Source organism: Alexandromys fortis, unplaced genomic scaffold (genome assembly GCF_014885135.2).
Source record: "Alexandromys fortis isolate MF-2015 unplaced genomic scaffold, M_Fortis_MF-2015_v1.1 scaffold_192, whole genome shotgun sequence".
Classification (NCBI taxonomy): domain Eukaryota; kingdom Metazoa; phylum Chordata; class Mammalia; order Rodentia; family Cricetidae; genus Alexandromys; species Alexandromys fortis.
In genome coordinates this window covers 2,862,743-2,880,781 of record NW_026068071.1, presented here as the reverse complement: position 1 = coordinate 2,880,781, position 18,039 = coordinate 2,862,743, and the positions used below count along the sequence as shown (strand labels likewise).

The window sequence follows — 18,039 nt, the reverse complement described above, 5'->3', positions numbered from 1 at the left end:
TGCTTGAGTCCAAGGAAGGAAAAAAGAACCTTTTGTATTTTTTTTAAATCTATATATACTGTAAATATTTGTGGAGGGGAGCTGGCCTTGGCTATATTCCCCAGATTAATGATGAAGTTTTATTTATGTGTGTGTGTGTGTGTGTAGATGCAAGCTTTCAATGATAGAAGACATATAAAAGGAAAGAGAAGAATATAATTAAAGCCTCCTATAGCCCTCACCCTATTTTAACACCACAGTGTCTAGTCTTAGCAAATATATAGCCCTGTCTCATTCCCTAAGTTCTTACTGAAACAAATCCCCAAATCACATTTAATTGTTAAATCTTTTTCTAAAGCTACAGACCCCTTTTAGAATGTAATCTGAGTCCTACTATCCCACTTACTAAGCACCCATCAGCAAAGAGCTTTCTTGTTTCCCCATTCTGTTTGGCTCCAGATTCCAGTGAGGCCCACACAGTGCATTTCTTTGGTGTATCTGTTAAATCTCTTCATCTGTGAGTCTTCTCCTTTTGTTTTCCTGATAACTGATTTGTTCAGGAAAAGAATTTGTGTGGCCTGTATGGTTTCCCTGATTTAAATTTCAGTTCTTGATTTTCCAGATTTTCAGTGAATTCTGGCTTTGGTGGCTTGCTACAGCCATGCATAATGTTTCCCCTAAGCTTTCTGTCTCCTTTTGTCCATGTGTATCTTTTAGGATAAGTACTTAAAAGTTAGTTTCGTTGGTCACAAGGTAAATATATTTCTCAAATATTGGACATTGCCAAATTTTCTTGCAGCAGCTGCATCATTTTGTCTTCCTACCACTGGAAGTGAACATTTCTGTTTTCCATGACTTTGCCAACAGAATGCATTGACAAGCTATGACATTTTTGCCTCTCTCATTGGTGAATGAAAGCATCTATCGGTGTTATTCACTTGCATTTATTTCCCTCAGGGATCTTTGTAAAAGTCTTCAGAAAATAGAAGCATTATTTATCTTGAAAAATGTCTTAAGTGAGCTATTTCAGTGAAAGATCACTGGACTCTGCTGCCCTCAAGTTTTTGGAACCTAACTTGAAAATTATCTTAATGTGACTCATTGCTAGTGTCCAGAGGCAAATAGAAGGGTGCAAAAACTAAAGCATATTGATGGGATGAGCTAACATAAGAATGTACTAGGCATGCTCACGGGTATGGACCGAATCCCCTTGGTAGCGCCCCATTTGGAGAGCATAAGTGAAACTTGTGCTAATTTTAAGCTGTCTGGACTGAGAAGCCCACTTAACATGACTTTACTCTAAGTTTCTCCTAACAATGCAATGTCCCTGATACTGGTTTGATGGCCAGAATGCTGCCCTGACTCCCTTACTACCATATTTGTTGTTTGTGGTGTGATATCTCCACACTTGGCACCCAGTCCCTCTCACAGATTCTTCTCTGTCTGCTCTGAGCTGAACCACTGTTGTGATTCATGATTCTTGTGAGTAACCACAGAGATTCTTTTTAAATATCCCCCCACCTTATGATTCTCATGTGGCCTTCTCTCTCTCCTAGAATATAAGATAGATATTTGATGAGTTAGCGTACTGGACCAACTTCATTTGCCCCTAGTTTCAATCTCATTCATCCATGCCAGTCCCCTTGACCACCTTGCTAGCTGGGACACTTGCTTGTAGTACTGGTGCTTACTGCCTAAATTCATCCTTCTTTTCTGTGGGTTTCTGGGGCAAGTGACATCTTGCTTATATCCTTGATGAAGCATCCTTTTGAAAGAGGCATACTCTCACTTACACGTAGACCCTAAAGTGGCTTCATTTTGTTTAAAACTATGGATTCATGATTTTTATTTTGCTGGTTACCTTAATGATTCAAGTGACACTTTGCCTTGGTTTCTACCCCACCAGGAAGACTCAGACAATGTCTTGAACAGTGATAACTCAGCATAATGAATGGATCCTAGTCTGAGTGCTGTGGGAGTGACTGATACCATGGTCTCTGCTAGCTGTCATGTCATTTACTTCACCCATAAATACTGGGGCCCTCTGAGCCTTGAGGGAAGGTCATCCTCAGTCCAAAAGTTTTGGGCTGCCAGGATCTTAGGGAGATCTGTTAATTGGCCTGGTTACCTTCTTATTAACTGCTCAAGTATTTACTTCTGCTTTACATTTTGGATTATGTTTCATTTGAGCCCTGGGCTTTAAGAAGTTCTGTTACTTATGTCTGCTATTCACATTACCAAAAGGAGTGTCCACTAAGTGGTCCAATAACCAGTTTCTACTAGGTTCTTTCCTACCACTCTGTGAGCGTCTTGGGCTTACAGTTGAGTAAGGAACTTCCAGTTGAGGATGGATAGAGTTACACCTATTTGCTTAAATGAGAATGACTACACACTTCTAAGTATTTGATATCATGCCGAGGCATTACTAGATAAGAGAGTTAACACTTTCTGTCTGAGGATTTAGAGGTCCAAAAAATAATGAAATTGTGTACAACTAGAGTAGGGTTCCATTAACAGTACCCCTTTAGCACGAGCATAAGGTACAGATTGTGCAATCCCCTTCTGGCAGTATTCAGCAGTAAGACACAGAAATGGGATGGAAACAAAAATGAACATTGTTTCCAGTGATGGGACAGACCCAGGTTCCACACAGGACCTGCTGTTAACAGCAAGCTGCCAAAAGCTTCCTGATGCACATTCAAAGCCCATTCTAGAACTGCTAATTTAAAATGTAGCGGTCATAACAAAAATATCTATCTATCTATCTATCTATCTATCTATCTATCTATCTATCTATTTATTTTGGTTTTTCGAGACAGGGTTTCTCTGTGGCTTTGGAGCCTGTCCTGGAACTAGCTCTGTAGACCAGGCTGGTCTCGAACTCACAGAGATCCGCCTGCCTCTGCCTCCCGAGTGCTGGGATTAAAGGCGTGTGCCACCACTGCCCGGCAAAAATATTTATTCTTTTGTGTTGTAATCTGTGGTGTTAACATGGAATAGCTCTAGAGAACTGGCACCTCTTTTCTCAGAGATGAAGGTTTAAGGTGTTAGGTTTTATCCTTCTTCTTCTAGTAAATTCTACCAGTTTCTTCAACTGATCACCAAAAAGGAAACCTTAGGGCAATATGATATGAGGTTAATAATAAATATCTCTAAATGTCTCTTTTATTCGTATGAGGTTCCCTATCTGAGCTAATATTTTATCCCTTTTTCCCCTCAGTTTACTTCTTGGTAAAAAAAAAAAAAGAAAAAAAGAAAAAAAACCTATAAGGCTGAGTGTATGAGTAGTCTTCAGGTTTGAGACAGTAGGCATTTGGAGCCCTTGACTGTGAGTGTCTTGTTAACCTAATGATGGAAAGGAGGAGTACTGATGGGAGGAGCCTTCTCTGGCCTTCTCACTATATTTCTTACAGGCTCTAACCTTCAGCGAGCTACTCAACTGTCCTGAGCTATGTGCAAAACAGAGTATGGAAAACTAAAGATTTTTGAGTCTTTGTACTAAATATTTTTTACACTTCATAAAAGCGTATGACTTTGTTAGTATATTTTATTTTTCCTGAGAAGTGATCACTTTTCTATTATCAGAAATATAGAACATAAACACAGATTTATACTCTTAATAACAAAACTAAAAATGCAGTCCTTTGGCAGATATTATGACTTTCTTTATGAAGTAAAGCATATTGATGCTTTATAAAAGACAAAATAATTGAGTGGTCATCTGAATTTGGCCAGAGTTTCTGTACAGATTTATTTGGGGAAACAAGTGCTCACTCTATATCTCAGGATGACCTGAAACTCACTATGTAATCCAGCCTATAACTTTCTGTTTTAGTTTTCACAATGGTGGGATTCAGATTTGATCCATCCCCAACAAAGAATTTTTAAAAAGAAAGGGAAGTCTTAGATAAGTAAAATTTTCAGAAGTGAAAAATAAAAGATCTCGTCCTTTCGAAGTTTTTGTTAGATAATTATTGGTTGTGATTGTAAAATTAAATCATCTTGACTTCTGTGAAATATTACTTCTTGTAAATATCTGTCTGATCACAACTTGGCCACTCTGAGTGAGTGATGTATGACACACTGCACAGACAGGGACATCACTTTACACTTTGATCCTGTGCAAGCTTAGTGTATGGATGACTATTGAATCCCTGCCCTGCCACATATTAACTTGTCATCTAGACATTTAACTTAGTTAATTGCTCCAAACTTCAACTTCTTCATTATAAGAGGATTATGATTATCTTAAAAATCTGTTTAGAGCTTAAATGATATTCCCAGTGTAAAGCATGTAGCATGATTCTGCCATCATCTACTAGGTACTTGATATGCTGAATTATTTGTAGATGCTATTTCTATTAGAATACTTTTTTGTTTTATCGAGACAGGATTTCTCTGTGTAGCCCTGGCTGTCCTGGAATTCTCTTTGTAGACCAGGCTATCCCAGAACTCACAGTGACCTGCCTGCCTCTGCCTCCTCAGTGCTGGAATTAAAGGCATGTGCCACCACCAACACCTGTCCAGAATACTTATATATGATTGAATAACATAGTTTATGTAGCAATGTATTTTGGAATAATATGCAATTATTTTGATAATGATTTTTCAGAGGCTTAGTTTTTGAGAATCTGTAATCCAATGACTTTCATTTTTTAAAAATATTTATTTTTATGAGTATGAGAGTTTTACCTACTTGCATGTATGTGTACCACTTGTGTACCCAGTGCCCGAGGAGTATGGAAGAGAGCATTGGACCTCCTGGAACTGAAGTAACAGACAATTGTAAATTGCCATATGAGCATACTGGGAACTAAATTCAGGTTCTCTGCAAGATCAGCAAGTGCTCTTAACTGTTGAGCCTTCTCTCCAGATCCTTTCACATTTTTTACAGCAGACACTATCCATTTCCTTCTGGGAAAACAACCTTATACAGAAAAGGAAAGCTATGGAGATGAGATATGGCCCAGAACCCCTATGTGGGTTCCTTTTGGAGAATTTCTGTACCAGGGTATCCCTGAAACAGGGTCTAACAAGCTACTCTCATATATTATATTCATATTCTCTCTCTCTCTCTCTCTCTCTCTCTCTCTCTCTCTCTCTCTCTCTCTCCCCCCCCCCGTGTGTGTGTGTGTGTGTGTGTGTGTGTGTGTGTGAGAGAGAGAGAGAGAGAGAGAGAGAGAGAGAGAGAGAGAGAGAGATGTGGTGTGTGAATAGGGGTATACAGGTAGCATAGCACATATTGTGGAGGTCAGAGAACAACTTCTGAGAGTTGATTCTTGCCTTCTACATTGTTGAGACATGGTTTCTTATTTCTGAGGTGTTTCATATCAAAGTCTTCTGACCCATAAGCTTCCAGTGAGTTTTCCTGTCTCCACTTTGCACTACTACATTTGGCTTTTTTTTGTATAGGTTTTGTGGTCCAAATTGAGGTCATCAGGCTTATATGGTGAGTGCAATTACACTCTGAGCCATTTTGCTAGTCACTAAACTTTATTGTGTTTCACTGTCTCATGGCTACTTAGGTAGAGCTGTGGCCAGAGCCCAGGTCCAAGCTTTGAAGTCCATTTTTATTCTCTGGAGGCCTCTGCAGTGCTCAGTGTTGGGCTAAATTGCACATGCTGCTGATGAAGTTGGGTCTCTTTTCCTTGATGTGGCCTCTGTTCCTAGTACAACCTAGTGTCACAACAGGCTGCTGGCTCCCCTACAAGTTTTTAACAATGGCCAAGTTTTAATGCTGCAACTGCTGAAAGCTGCAGTGCAGCCACCACATTCAGGTCTGCTAGATGAGCAGATGTGGGATTGTAGCGTTCACTGTGAAACGTATCTATACAGCTATGGATGCTTTATCGACACCCATTCCCAGAAACTTGGAAAATTACATTAATATAGTCAAGTTTCCCTTTTCTATGTGAGGGTTGGTTGCAGGCCTTGCTCTGTTTTTCATTCTGGAACAACAGGAAGGCTTAGTACCAGAGGCAGTGGCCATTGGTGGCTAGAGACTTTTCTGGCTTTAGGGTTTTGTTTGAAGATGACCTTCCTCTTTTCTATAGACTTCATAAGCCTACAAAAGTTTCAGTTTATGACATTAACAACTATATATGGTAAAGCCTTTCATCCCAAGATTAATACAGAACATATTATTTAAATAAGGCCTACAAGACATATTTGGTGACTTTCTTGACAGGTAGCAGTTTAACATGTATGGCCCTTGAATTTTCCTTTTGTTAGAGACTTGTGGTTCTTTCAAGAGTGCGTAAAGTGGAAACATACATGGGATGACCCTGCTTTATGTTTTCCTGCATTGTGGGTCCTAATGCTGAGATGAATAGCTCTCAAGGGAATTTTTTTCTAGTGTTAGAGATTGAACTCATGTCTTTACACATTTTATGCACATACTCTAGCCATGAGCTACACTCCAGATCCAGGTGTACAGCTGGACCTAACTGCCAGCCTGTGCACTTGAATCTCATCATTATTTGAGAGTGTCACTTTGTCCTTCAGTAATTTTATACCAAAAGCATTATCCACTGTTAAGTCCTGGGCCTTTACATATTACAGAGACCATAGACTTCCTTTCAATAGTAACTACTATATATGTCAGTGAATGATAATTAGTGTAACAAGTGCCTCCTCTAACCTTGTGGGAGCTAGTTGTTGAATAAACAAAATTCTCAGTCCTACCTGTAGGCATTCAGGGACAACAGGGAACCAGAAGTTGATATTTGTTTTGTTGATTCTCTAGTCTTTTTCCAGGCTCCCTTTCTATCCCATCATTTAGTTTAGCAGCCTCCTTTGTGCAAAGCTTCAGTCCATGACATTGATTTTTCTTATGAAAATGTGATCAGTTAAGTAAGTATAGAGTAGAAACTTTTGTGACTTTCACACTCAACTTACAGGTCAAGACACTTGTAGTGAGTGAGAAAACCAACCATTTTGTCAGAAGTGGGACTGCTTTTGAAGACAAAAGAATTTTTGTACAAAGGGTCTCTATGCCTGGTGCTGTCATTTTGCTATTGGTTTTTGTTTTTTCATCCACCGAATAGCAAGCTGATACTATGCTGGGGAAACACACATGCATGTGTACACACACACACACACACACACACACACACACACACACACACATTTTGTTTTGTTTTGTTTTGTTTTAAGACAGGATCTCCCTGTGTAGCCTAGTCTGGCCTCAAACTTCTGATCCTCCTGCATCCACTGCCTGACTACTTGCCTGAATGCCATACTCAACAGAACTTTTCATGTTTTATTGCTAAAGTTCATGACAACCATCAAGGTGCTTAGGAGTTAAAGCTAATCATCTCAATCATTTGCATGAGGTGTTGTGAAGGAACCAGAGTAGGGATCTTCTGAGAACAAAGAACAGTACCTACAGCCCAAATTTCAGTTTATGCTCTTTCAGCATAGAACTCTTTAGTTGAAATATACATGGAAATAATTAAAATAGTGTATAACTAAAATTTTTTTTGCTTTGTAGAAATGTACATTTGAGAATGATCCCTTATGGAAGTGCCCGTGGAGGCAGGCTATGATTGGATTTGGGATTGTCATCTTGCAGTATGTGGGATCCTGTGGTGTATTTGTATCTGTTCTCTTGGGGAAAAGACTTAGGCTCTGTTTTCATAAATGTTCATAGTAATTGATGGCTTTCATATAAATACTGACTAGATCTATTCTGTTCCAACTTGGTTTCTTGCTTCTGTATTTATCCTTCTGTTCCAAGGATGCCAGTAGATCAGGTCAACTCTGGTACACTCTTACACATATGACAAGGAATTAATTAATAATAATAAAAGAGTAAATTTTGTAATTTAATACCTTTTCTCCAATGAGTAAGTACTTTTATTATACTGATAATAATAATTACTACAAACACTACATTCTAGGCCTTCTGCCAGGTAAGTCCTTTCCTTACATATTCTCCTTAAATAGTATGCCTTTCCTGTGGGAGAAGTATTATTAGGTATTCCAATTTGAGACACAATGAAATAGATCAAAAGACATGGATGCTTTGCCTAGGGTCCAACAGCTAATGAGTGGTGGAGCTGGACTTCTACTACTTATAGCATATTTGTGTAGTGGACAATCAGGTAGTTTTGGACCCACAAGGATGATCCAGATCTTCAGGATAACCTGTGGGAAAATTAGTAGGCTCAGAACCTTTGTAATGGTGGGCCAGGAACCTGTCAGGTAAGATAGCTACTTTCCAGGGAAGGAATTCATTCTGCATTTGGACCAATTTCTCCATCTCCTTAGCCTTAAAGGCTTCTGAGGCTTGACACTTAGGAGACGTGACAGAGGACATGATCCCAAAACTGCCTGCAACTGGAAGGTGGAGCCAAGTCTGGTTGTTTTGTGTTCTATATCTACTACTCCCAGCCAGGCCTCTATGTGCATAGGTTGACTGAATGAATGACCAGACAGAAGGAGGACAGAGGGTAAGAAAGAGGAAAGGGAGCCGGGCGGATCTCTGTGAATTCGAGACCAGCCTGGTCTACAAGAGCTAGTTCCAGGACAGGCTCCAAACCCACAGAGAATCCCTGTCTCAAAAAAACCAAAAATAAAATAAAATAAAAAAAGAAAGAGGAAAGGGAAAGAAAAGAAGTTTTGCTGAATGGATGTTTGGACTGCAGCAAAGTGTCAAGGAGGTAGCTAGGATAGGTGATAGCGACGTGATAGCTATAGTGAAGTGAATGAATAGAGAAGGCAGAAATTTCCAAGTTTTCAGGGCTGAGGATATAGTGCAGTGGTAGAGTGCTTGCCTAGCTTGTGCAAGGTCTTGGGTTCACAAAAAGTACCACAAAAAAGTACCCAGTGCCACAAAAAGGGGTTCCAATTTTTATTCAGGTACATTATTGGAATATACTACTTCTTGCTATTTTCCATGTACCCTTCCAGTACACAAATCTCAGCCATAAGTTTATTTAATAAACATATTTGACCACTGACCTTGATAATACTGAAAATAAATGAAAAAACTTTGGTTATCCTCCCAAAGAGGAAATATACAATCTTATCTATTACTCAAGCCTGACGCTTAGTAGAAAATAGAGGCCTCCTCCCCTACACAGGATCCTCCTGAAGCAAAAGCAGGCATCCATCAGCTAGGTCTCAGGTCTTCATATTTGCCACAAAGACAGAAGGTTTCATGGAGTCCCTGCTATTTTGTGCCAACTCTGTTTTTAACTATTTTTCACCTTTCTATATTTCTTTTGAATATTTATTGTTTAAAAGGATTTCATGTGGAATAACTCTAATTTCTTATTTTTAAATAGGATTGACCGGAAGATGTCAAGTTCTCACACCAACTACAAACTGGATGAGGCCCAGGCTATAATGAGTGAGCTCCGTACTATCAAGAAAGCCATTTGTACAGGCGAGAAGGAGCGGCGGGACTTGATGCAGGTGAAACCAAGGCTGCCTCCTGAAAACTCTGTCTGCCAACCTGTCTGTCATTTATTACATTTTATATATATATATATACATATATATATATATATCATGAGAACTTTATATGTGTTTTTTGAGCACATGCACACCATGTTTAATTAAGTGTATTAATTCTGCCTGACCTCGTCCTTATATAAACTCAGGATGGCTGACCCCTTCCAAAACATTTTTGCCTGAGTTCTGTTGCACTTATGTATTCTGGTTCCAGTGTCTTCATTGATGTCAGAAGTGAATAGGTCTCAAAGCTTAAAGACTAGTAAACAGTCCTATTTCTCTTGAATATCCACACAAACAAGTTCCATGTGCCTGAATGCGTACTTAGTGTAATTTGGGGCATACTAAAATCCACAGGAGATTACTTATAACCAGGTAGCACAATGAATAAAAAAAATCAGGTTATAAACGTGAGGTCTGGAAAATGTTTTATCTCTTGATTACCTATTAAAAAATTTGAGGTGATATGCATCTTTGTCAGATCCAGTTACTATTTGGGGATTTGGCCACTTTTTAAAATTAAGGAATGTGACGGCTTAAAAAGAAGGAACAATGGTACCATAACTATTTTCTATTTTATGTGTGTGTTACCAGAATGACTCATTTTGTCTTTACTGAAATGACTAACAGTTTTCTTTAAAGTAATCAAAAATATGTTTTTGTTAAGAAATTAATGACAATAGGAAGTAGGATGGGACATCTCTCTAGTCTTGGGCTGTAGACCCTTTTGAACCAGAAAGAAACAGCTGTTTCTAGAGGAAGGAAACCATGCCATCTCCACTCACAGAACTTGCCTTACTCTTTTCCAGAGCCTGGCCAAGCTTACTGATAGCTTCAAGAATAGCTGCTCCATTGCGGACCCTCTCCAAGATCTCCCTCACAATACAGGCGCACTTGGTGACTCTGGTGTCCCTCAGCAGTTTTGTGATGCTGGATCTCAGACTGACTCTATAGGGGAGGTATGATCACCCAGCTCTGAGACATGAACATTCCCAAAGAGGAGTCACTGGCTTTGGTGGTGGTGTCACACATTTGATCTAACATTTCATTTCTACTTCAAAGATATTTTGGCTTTTGTGTTGGTAAATTTGAAAGGAAAATCACATTTCTCACATTTAGCTGTAATGGTGCAGTGGTATAGAATGTATATTGTCGTATGATTAGGAGTCTTAAAAATGGCAGCTGCTTTGCCAGCATTAAACTTAAGTGGTTTGTTTGTTTGATATATATATCCAGGATTATAGAGTGTGGCTTAGCAAATGATTTCTGCAAAGGATCAGATAGTAAATCTCTCAGGCTTTCTAGTCACTTCCTTGTCTGATCAGCTGTCATTATAATACAAAAGGTGTCCTGGATGATACCTAAGAGATGAGCTTTTTGGTTGTCACCAAAACTTTATTTCCCAAACAAGCAAAGAAAAAACAGTCAGTGGGCTGGACCTGGTTAGGATCAGATTACTGATCTCCGATTTAGGCTGTGATTTCCAAAGGCTATGTGGCTCTGTCAGTTAGGGTTATACTTTGTTACTATTTCTTGTTCTTCTAAGACAATGTCAGGAAATTGATTTTCTTTGAGACTTGGAACAATTTTAACATGCCCTTTCTTGATAATCAGTAAAGCACAAAAAACAAATTGGGAAAATCATCATTTGAAACTGGGTAGCTAATAATCAAAGACATATTATTGTAACATCATTAGATGAAGTTTGAAATTAATTTATAAACACATGAAAGCAGTTTGGAGGAGTTCTTTTCCTTAAGGGTTATTAAGTAAAGGTAAAATATTAGTGTAAGGCATGCTACCTTTCCCATTAAATAAAGGAAAGTTTAAGAGAGAGGGGTAAAAACAATTTGTGAGAAGGTCAGTGTTTTAGTTGTTAGTAGTTTGAAAGTTTGGAAATTAGTGCCTTTCTGGAGGAAGTATAGTATATATCATGAATTGCTGTGTCTTAGGTGTTCTGGTAATAATGTTTCAATGTTATTTTCATTATTTCTCAGAGTATATTTTGACATTTTTGGGAAAGGATATTTTGTTTAAAGAATACTGTTGCCACACAGAGAAAAATCTGTGAGCTGAAACACTTGTCATTTTTGCCTAGAGATTTTGGAGTGAAGAAAGGAAGCAAGCATAAGACTCACTGAGTTCTGGAAATGACTTTTTTTTCTTCTTATCATAAAGTTGATTTAGAATTTATAGCCCTTAATTAGTTTGAGAAAAACAGATAAGATCAAAGCTCTCTAATGATTTCAATAAGCCATTCTAAAAATGTCAGGTTGGGAGTGGTGGCTGGTTCTACCATTACAGCTGTAAATTGTCATGCCCCTGAAGTTTAAAAGGGTCGGCCCTGGGTTGGCAGCCTTACAGCTGTTATCTTGGTTTAACTACTTTTTTTGTTTTGTGTGGATTTTGTTACCTTCAATATAATTGGCATGGAAATATTTAAGCCTAACTACTGATAGTATTGAAAGCATTTCAAACATAACTTGTAGGTGTTACTCCCCAGTCCAGACCTTGCCTTGTTTCCTTTTATCTTTGGTTCTCATTTTATGCCTTGAGCCTTAGAAGGTCATCCTCTAGCCCCTTCTTTAGGACATTAGTCTGTCTAATTTAGACTTTGTCATTTCTGAGTAGAACATCTACTTTTCTGACTGTGTCCATGTGGGATTGGTTCCCAAACCCCATAGGATACCAGGATCCACAAATGATTATGTCCCATATGTCAGATAGTATGCTATTTGCACGGAACCCCACATAATTCCTCCTGTTGACTTCAGATCATCTCTAGGTGATTTATAATAACTGATGTGATATGGGTAGTTATTATACTCATATCTTAAGAACAATGGCAGGAGAAAAATGTCTGTGCATATTCAGTACAGATGCAACCATTGTGAACTTAGCTACATTTTTAACCCATGGTTGGTTGAATCTACAACGTGGAACTTACAAATATGTAGGGTTGGCCATATTTTGTATTAAATGAGGAGTTAGATAATCTATAGTGAAAGTATGGGTGAATGTTTTGCCTTTGTGTCAGCTTAAAGTAACTGCCTGTTAACTGAAACGTAATTAATTTTTGTTATTTGCAATGATATAATAGATGAGTGTATGTGTGTGTATATTTTAAAAACAAAAATAATACCAGTTTTAGAAAGTAAAAGTCCTCTCAGTTCTCACCAGCCTGGGTAGCTGCAGAGTATTACATCTAGGCCTTTGAAAAATATATTGTAGTGTGGTGGCGCACGCCTTAAATCCCAGCACTTGGGAGGCAAAGGCAGGTGGATCTCTTTGAGTTCGAGGCCAGCCTGGTCTAGTTAGTGAGTGCCAAGACAGGCTCCAAAGCTACACAGAAAAACCATGTCTCTCTCTATATATAATCTTAGGTTTTTTTCCCCCAAAAGTTTAAGTTAATTTTCTACTTTGAAGACATGTTTCTAATATTCTTTCTCTTCCTTTTTTTTTTTGTCCCTTGTGTTCTGTAAAGTTTCTCTTTGATGATAAAACAAGACTTGTAGGCCGTGTCAGACTTAATTGGCAGTATGAAGAAGCCCGAAAAAGGTAAGAAGCATACTTTTACAGCCTGGGACTTGCTTTCTTTCTTCCACATAAAAAGGCCAAGCATGTTTCTAGAGTTTAAATGCCCACATTTTACCAGAAAGAAATGAATGAAATAGAAAAGAAAGGTCCTTTATTTTTTATATCTTCTTAATATATCTGGTGAACTTTCAATGACTCTTAAAATATAAAATTCTCAGTATTTGAGGTTTAGATGACTTGAAACCATAGGAGACTACTGCAACATTCTCTATCATATGAGATACTTGGCAGTTCTCTTCCTGCTCTCCTTCTTTTCCGACCTACAGATAGCATCCATCCATCAGACCAGTGGAAGCAAACTTTTGTCTTTCACACACATTGGTATTAATCACTTAGATTGATGCCTGAAAGCTATTTATCTTACCATCAAAACCAATTTGGTATTGATATGTCAGCAAGTGATAGCAGTATCTATTAGAGTTCATTTTTTGGAGACAAGTGACATCATTTATGTTGACCTATATTATACCTTACCTGCCTTCTGCGAACTTTATATTTATCAGGGTTTGTGCCTTGGGTTTGTCTTTGCTCACTCCATCCCTCCCTCCAGTCTTCACCACTGAACATTGACCATATCCTTGCACAGCACAGTATTTTTGCCTCTGTGATTTTAGTGTCTTTCTTTCTCCTCAGGTGCTTAGATTTTCCATTTTCAATACTTGCATGGTTTACACCACCTCTATTTAGAGACAGTTTCTCTATTATACCTTATAGAAAGAGTCTGAAAACCAAATAATTTTAAAATGTTTCAAAAAACCATAAAACATTTAATTTTTATTTTACTTTATATGCAGTGCTGATAATAAAACCCAGAGCATCACATGTGTTAAGGATGTAGTCTTGCACTGAGCTATATCCCAGCTGCTTTTTTATTTTGTATTTCATACAGGATTTCTCTAAGGTACCTTGGCTGGCCTTGAACTCATGTTAACCCAAGCAGGCATTGAACTTGTGATCTTCTATCAACTTTCTGAGGAGCTAGGATGACAAGGCCCAGACTGAAGAACAGCTTTAGAATATGCTGTGTAGTTATGGATTACATATTGTCTTAATATCTTCAGTGGGGAGAGCAGAATACCAGGCAAAGTGAGGGACCTTAGTAGCTTGACACTTGGGCCAATGTTCATTGAGATCTTGAAAATCACCTGTAAGAAACTGTAACATTAATGGAGAAGCAAACCATCTGATTTCCTGCTGTAGCAGTAGCCTAAACCAAAACCTACTTCTCTTTACTGGGAAGCATCTCACCAGCTCTCTCAGGACTTTTCAGGGTGGAGATGTGGTTGGCATTGAATTTCTCAAGTTCATTGGCCAGTGCTGGTTACCTCCCTGGTCATATGCTTCATTTTTCATGCATTCTTTCATGATAGCTTTGGGTGCTTGTGGGGGCAATTGTTTCTTCTGACCAGGCCTCTGCTCCTTCGTGCCTGTTTCAAAGTGGGACTGCCAAGTGTGGGTGCTGGAATTTGCTGTGCTGTGTTAAACATAGAAAATAGATTATTGCTACACTTACGACCATAATTGTTATGTGTTGTTGTGACATTTACCAAACATAGCAAGTGATTTCTTTGTTCTAGAAGTGGTGTCAGTACATACCAAGTCACCTTTTAGATGTTGAAGTAATACATTTGGGCAAATAGTTGAGGATTTAAGATGATCCAGTTGGTAAACACTGCACTTAATCATTACTTTTGCATCAAAGTATTCTTTCACAGTTGCTAGAACCATGTTTACTGTAACTACTTAGAAGAATCCAGGCCTCAACATTTCTACCTTAGCAGCATATTAGAGGCTTCTCAGAAATGAAAGACAAACAGCACTCTGAAGGTATGATGAGTTTAAGCATCCCAAGATGGGGAGAGATGTTCTTAAATGATCCTAGGATGCCCACTTCCAACGCAGGATCCTTGTGAGAAAGACTCTGGAAGGTCAGAGAGTAAAAGAAGGCATGGTGGGTGTTAATAGAGGCCAACTACAAACTGGAAGAGGCAGCGAGATGTATTCTTTCCTAGATGTTCTAGAAGAAACATGGCTCTGCTGACCTGTGAAGCTGTAGTCAAATAGTAGTGTTGTTTTAAACCACAACAGTTGTCAGATTTTTTGTTGTTTTTTGTTTTGTTTTGTTTTGTTGTCAGTAAATCCAATACTTTATTTTAATCCATTGAATGATGCTTGCTAAGAAGATTAAAAAAGCAAGTTTTTTACTTAGTCTTCTGAGTTATGCTAGTAATTTCCAGAAATTCTCTCCTAGATACTGTCAGGCATCATGTTTTGCCACCTATTTGTGTATCCCTTAGGTTAATCAAGTTCACACATACAAAGTAACCATTATACATATCCACTGTAGAATCACTTGTGTTTTGCCAGTTCTTAAAGGGGAAGAAGGTGATACTTTTACACAGTTTGAAGAAGTTTTTCCTTGAGTGTCTAGAATTGATGTTGCTTTAAATAAATACAATATTATCAAAAATGCAAAGTTCTGAACAATGAAGGGTTTTGTGTGTGCTCAGAGTTAGAGGAAGTCCCTAGGAGTAGAATGTATAATTCCAGGTGGTAATGTGAGAATCTGGAGAATTATCTGACTAAACTACCACTGTCAAGAATAACCTGTTTGGTATTTCAACCCAGAGTTGAAATATCCCAAGAGGGCTGCTTTTACCTTTCCCTCCTGTAATGACTCTTTGTATTCCCATGACAGACATTATGAGAGGAATATTTTCACATGACTAGTTTAAAAGTTTTGAAATTTTTTTGAAATTGGAAGAACAAGTCTTGAAGCAATCCTGATGACGCAGATGGCTCTGTATTTTTAACTTAAGAGCTCTTGGTCCAGAACTGTGCATAATTTGTAGCCATCTCCATGGAAACGTTCAGCACAGATAGGAACAAAACATGTGGTGTATCCAGTTCCTGTGTCTTTGGTGTTGCTATCAGAATTGTTTCTGGTGTTCATCGGTTGTCAGGATTCAGTGGTAGTATGATTCCAGTTGAATTTGATTAGTCACTTGGATTTACCCCTTCTTTTTTCAAGTAGCTTTGTATATGGGCTTTGACAAGTAAATGAAAGCATGTTTGCCATCATAACTCCATCTTTTTCATTTGAAGACTTGCACTTTTCATTTTGTAAAGTTTCTCTCTAAAGATATGTCCATCTCAAGGAGAGAAAATGTTAAAAGAGTGTAGCTGAGAGGCATGGTAGGACAGCAGTATATTGAAGGATACTTCTTGTACCATGTGTTCTAAATGGAGACTTCCCGAATTTCCCAGGTAGAGGTTAGTGAAATCCACACTGACCTGTCAATATTCATTTATCCTGCTAAAGATGTTGTCATGTTTCCAATTAGATCTTAGCTGAGATTTTCTTTGACCTTTCTTTTATAAAAAGTAAAAATTCACAAGAAGAAAACTGAGTGAAAATGTATGAGACGCCAGATATGTGCTTGGAATTGAAATCTGAAGACACAAGTTTCTAAGTTGACATCATGGCAGTAGGATCTGTCATTACTTGTCACCATCAAATGGGGGTAACAGGTTTCCTGAAGTTCTGTTTGCTATTCCAGAAAGCCACAGGATTTTAGTAGCATGGGAAATTATACAACAGATTGAAGATTTTAGGTAGGATTTGGGATTATTCTTGATGTGTTGCAAACGTTTTTAATATTAAAAGTGCATTACTCCTAGAAAGTGGAAACAAAGATTTCCCCATGAACTCTAAAGATCTGAGTAGTTTCTGCAGCCCAAACACAGGTTTCCATTCATGGGTTAACATGCCTTGTTTGTGACAGAAAAAACACTTGATCAGATATCAGGACTGAATAATTCATATTTTGCTTCTGTATTAGACCTGCTCAAGGAACAGAATTTAGAAATCACATAATAAATATGAAACCTGAAGTGAGATTTTGCTTTTATTTTTTTCACTCTCAGTATAGGGAAACATATGTTTTAAAGCTCTTAAAGGCATTAGTGAAAGATTATATGTAAGCTATAAGATTATATGTAACCTATCAAAAAGAAAAAGATCAATGAGAAGAGTATAGTGGATTTGTACAAAAAAAAAAAGAAGGAAGGAAATCCCTTCCCAATTTTATGTGGCTTTTAGTGCTCTTTAAAAATGAACTTGGAAAAGTATTTTTTCTTTTTCTGGAAACCTTCATCATGGTCTTTTCGAGCACTGAATTTCATTGAAATGATACTTCAAAGAAAAACTTTTCTGGAAATTACTTTTCCTATTATGCTCAGAATTGGAATGATGGCCCTCCTAAGGAATGGGCCTTCAAGCAGTGGATCAGCTATTTAGCATGGATCTAGAAGAAGCTGCACAGACCCTGGCAATCTGTGTTTTGCCTCAGGCAGGAAATCTGCTTCCTCATGGAAACCTCCTATTTCCGGGACCTTAGCCCCAAAGCACAAGGCATGATAAGGCATGATATTGAAAGGCCAGGCAACTGTGCTAGCGGTCTGTTGTTGGGAGAATCCTTCCTTCTAGTGTTTTTGGCTTCTAAAAGAGACAGACCACAGACAGATGTGCCTCTTTTGACCTGGTTGAAGGAAGCTCAGAAGTCCCTATCCAGAGTGTGGTCACAAAGAAGGAGCTTGCCTTTTTCAACATGTCAGTATTCTAGATTCTGAGGTATCTTGAAAAGCAGCTTACAGGCATCTTCGTTGTTGTGAAGTCAGAATTAGCAAAGCAACATGCTTAAGCACGGAAATGCTTGCCTAGTTTTCAGCATGACCCAAACAACTTTACCAGATGGGTTGCAAGAAATCATCCTCATCCGGATCTTGTTTCTGCTGGAGAGGTTGGCCCTTCCTAGCACATTTTTATTTTCCGTAAGTTATGGAAAGTTATAGTACATGGCTTAACGTTGACTGTTCTACTGTTTCATTATGCTTGAGATGAGCAGGCTCTTTGAAAATTTTTGCTGTACTTCTCTTCCCTCCAATAATTAAGCTTTTCTGCTCATTGATTTTTCTAGATAGTGTGAATCCCTTGAGATTTTT

The 18,039-nt window shown here is 38.3% G+C and overlaps 1 protein-coding gene across 4 annotated transcripts in view; it reads left to right on the top strand.

The window, feature by feature from the left end:
- Window positions 1–18,039, top strand: part of Wwc3 (WWC family member 3) — a 108,370-nt gene that overhangs the window by 60,918 nt on the left and 29,413 nt on the right. For all 4 annotated transcript variants that reach the window (XM_050121011.1, XM_050121012.1, XM_050121010.1 and 1 more), the window contains 3 exons: window positions 9,270–9,399; window positions 10,248–10,397; window positions 12,923–12,996. In XM_050121011.1, the coding sequence (XP_049976968.1) occupies window positions 9,270–9,399; window positions 10,248–10,397; window positions 12,923–12,996 (354 nt within the window). The remainder of the gene's footprint in view (window positions 1–9,269; window positions 9,400–10,247; window positions 10,398–12,922; window positions 12,997–18,039) is intronic.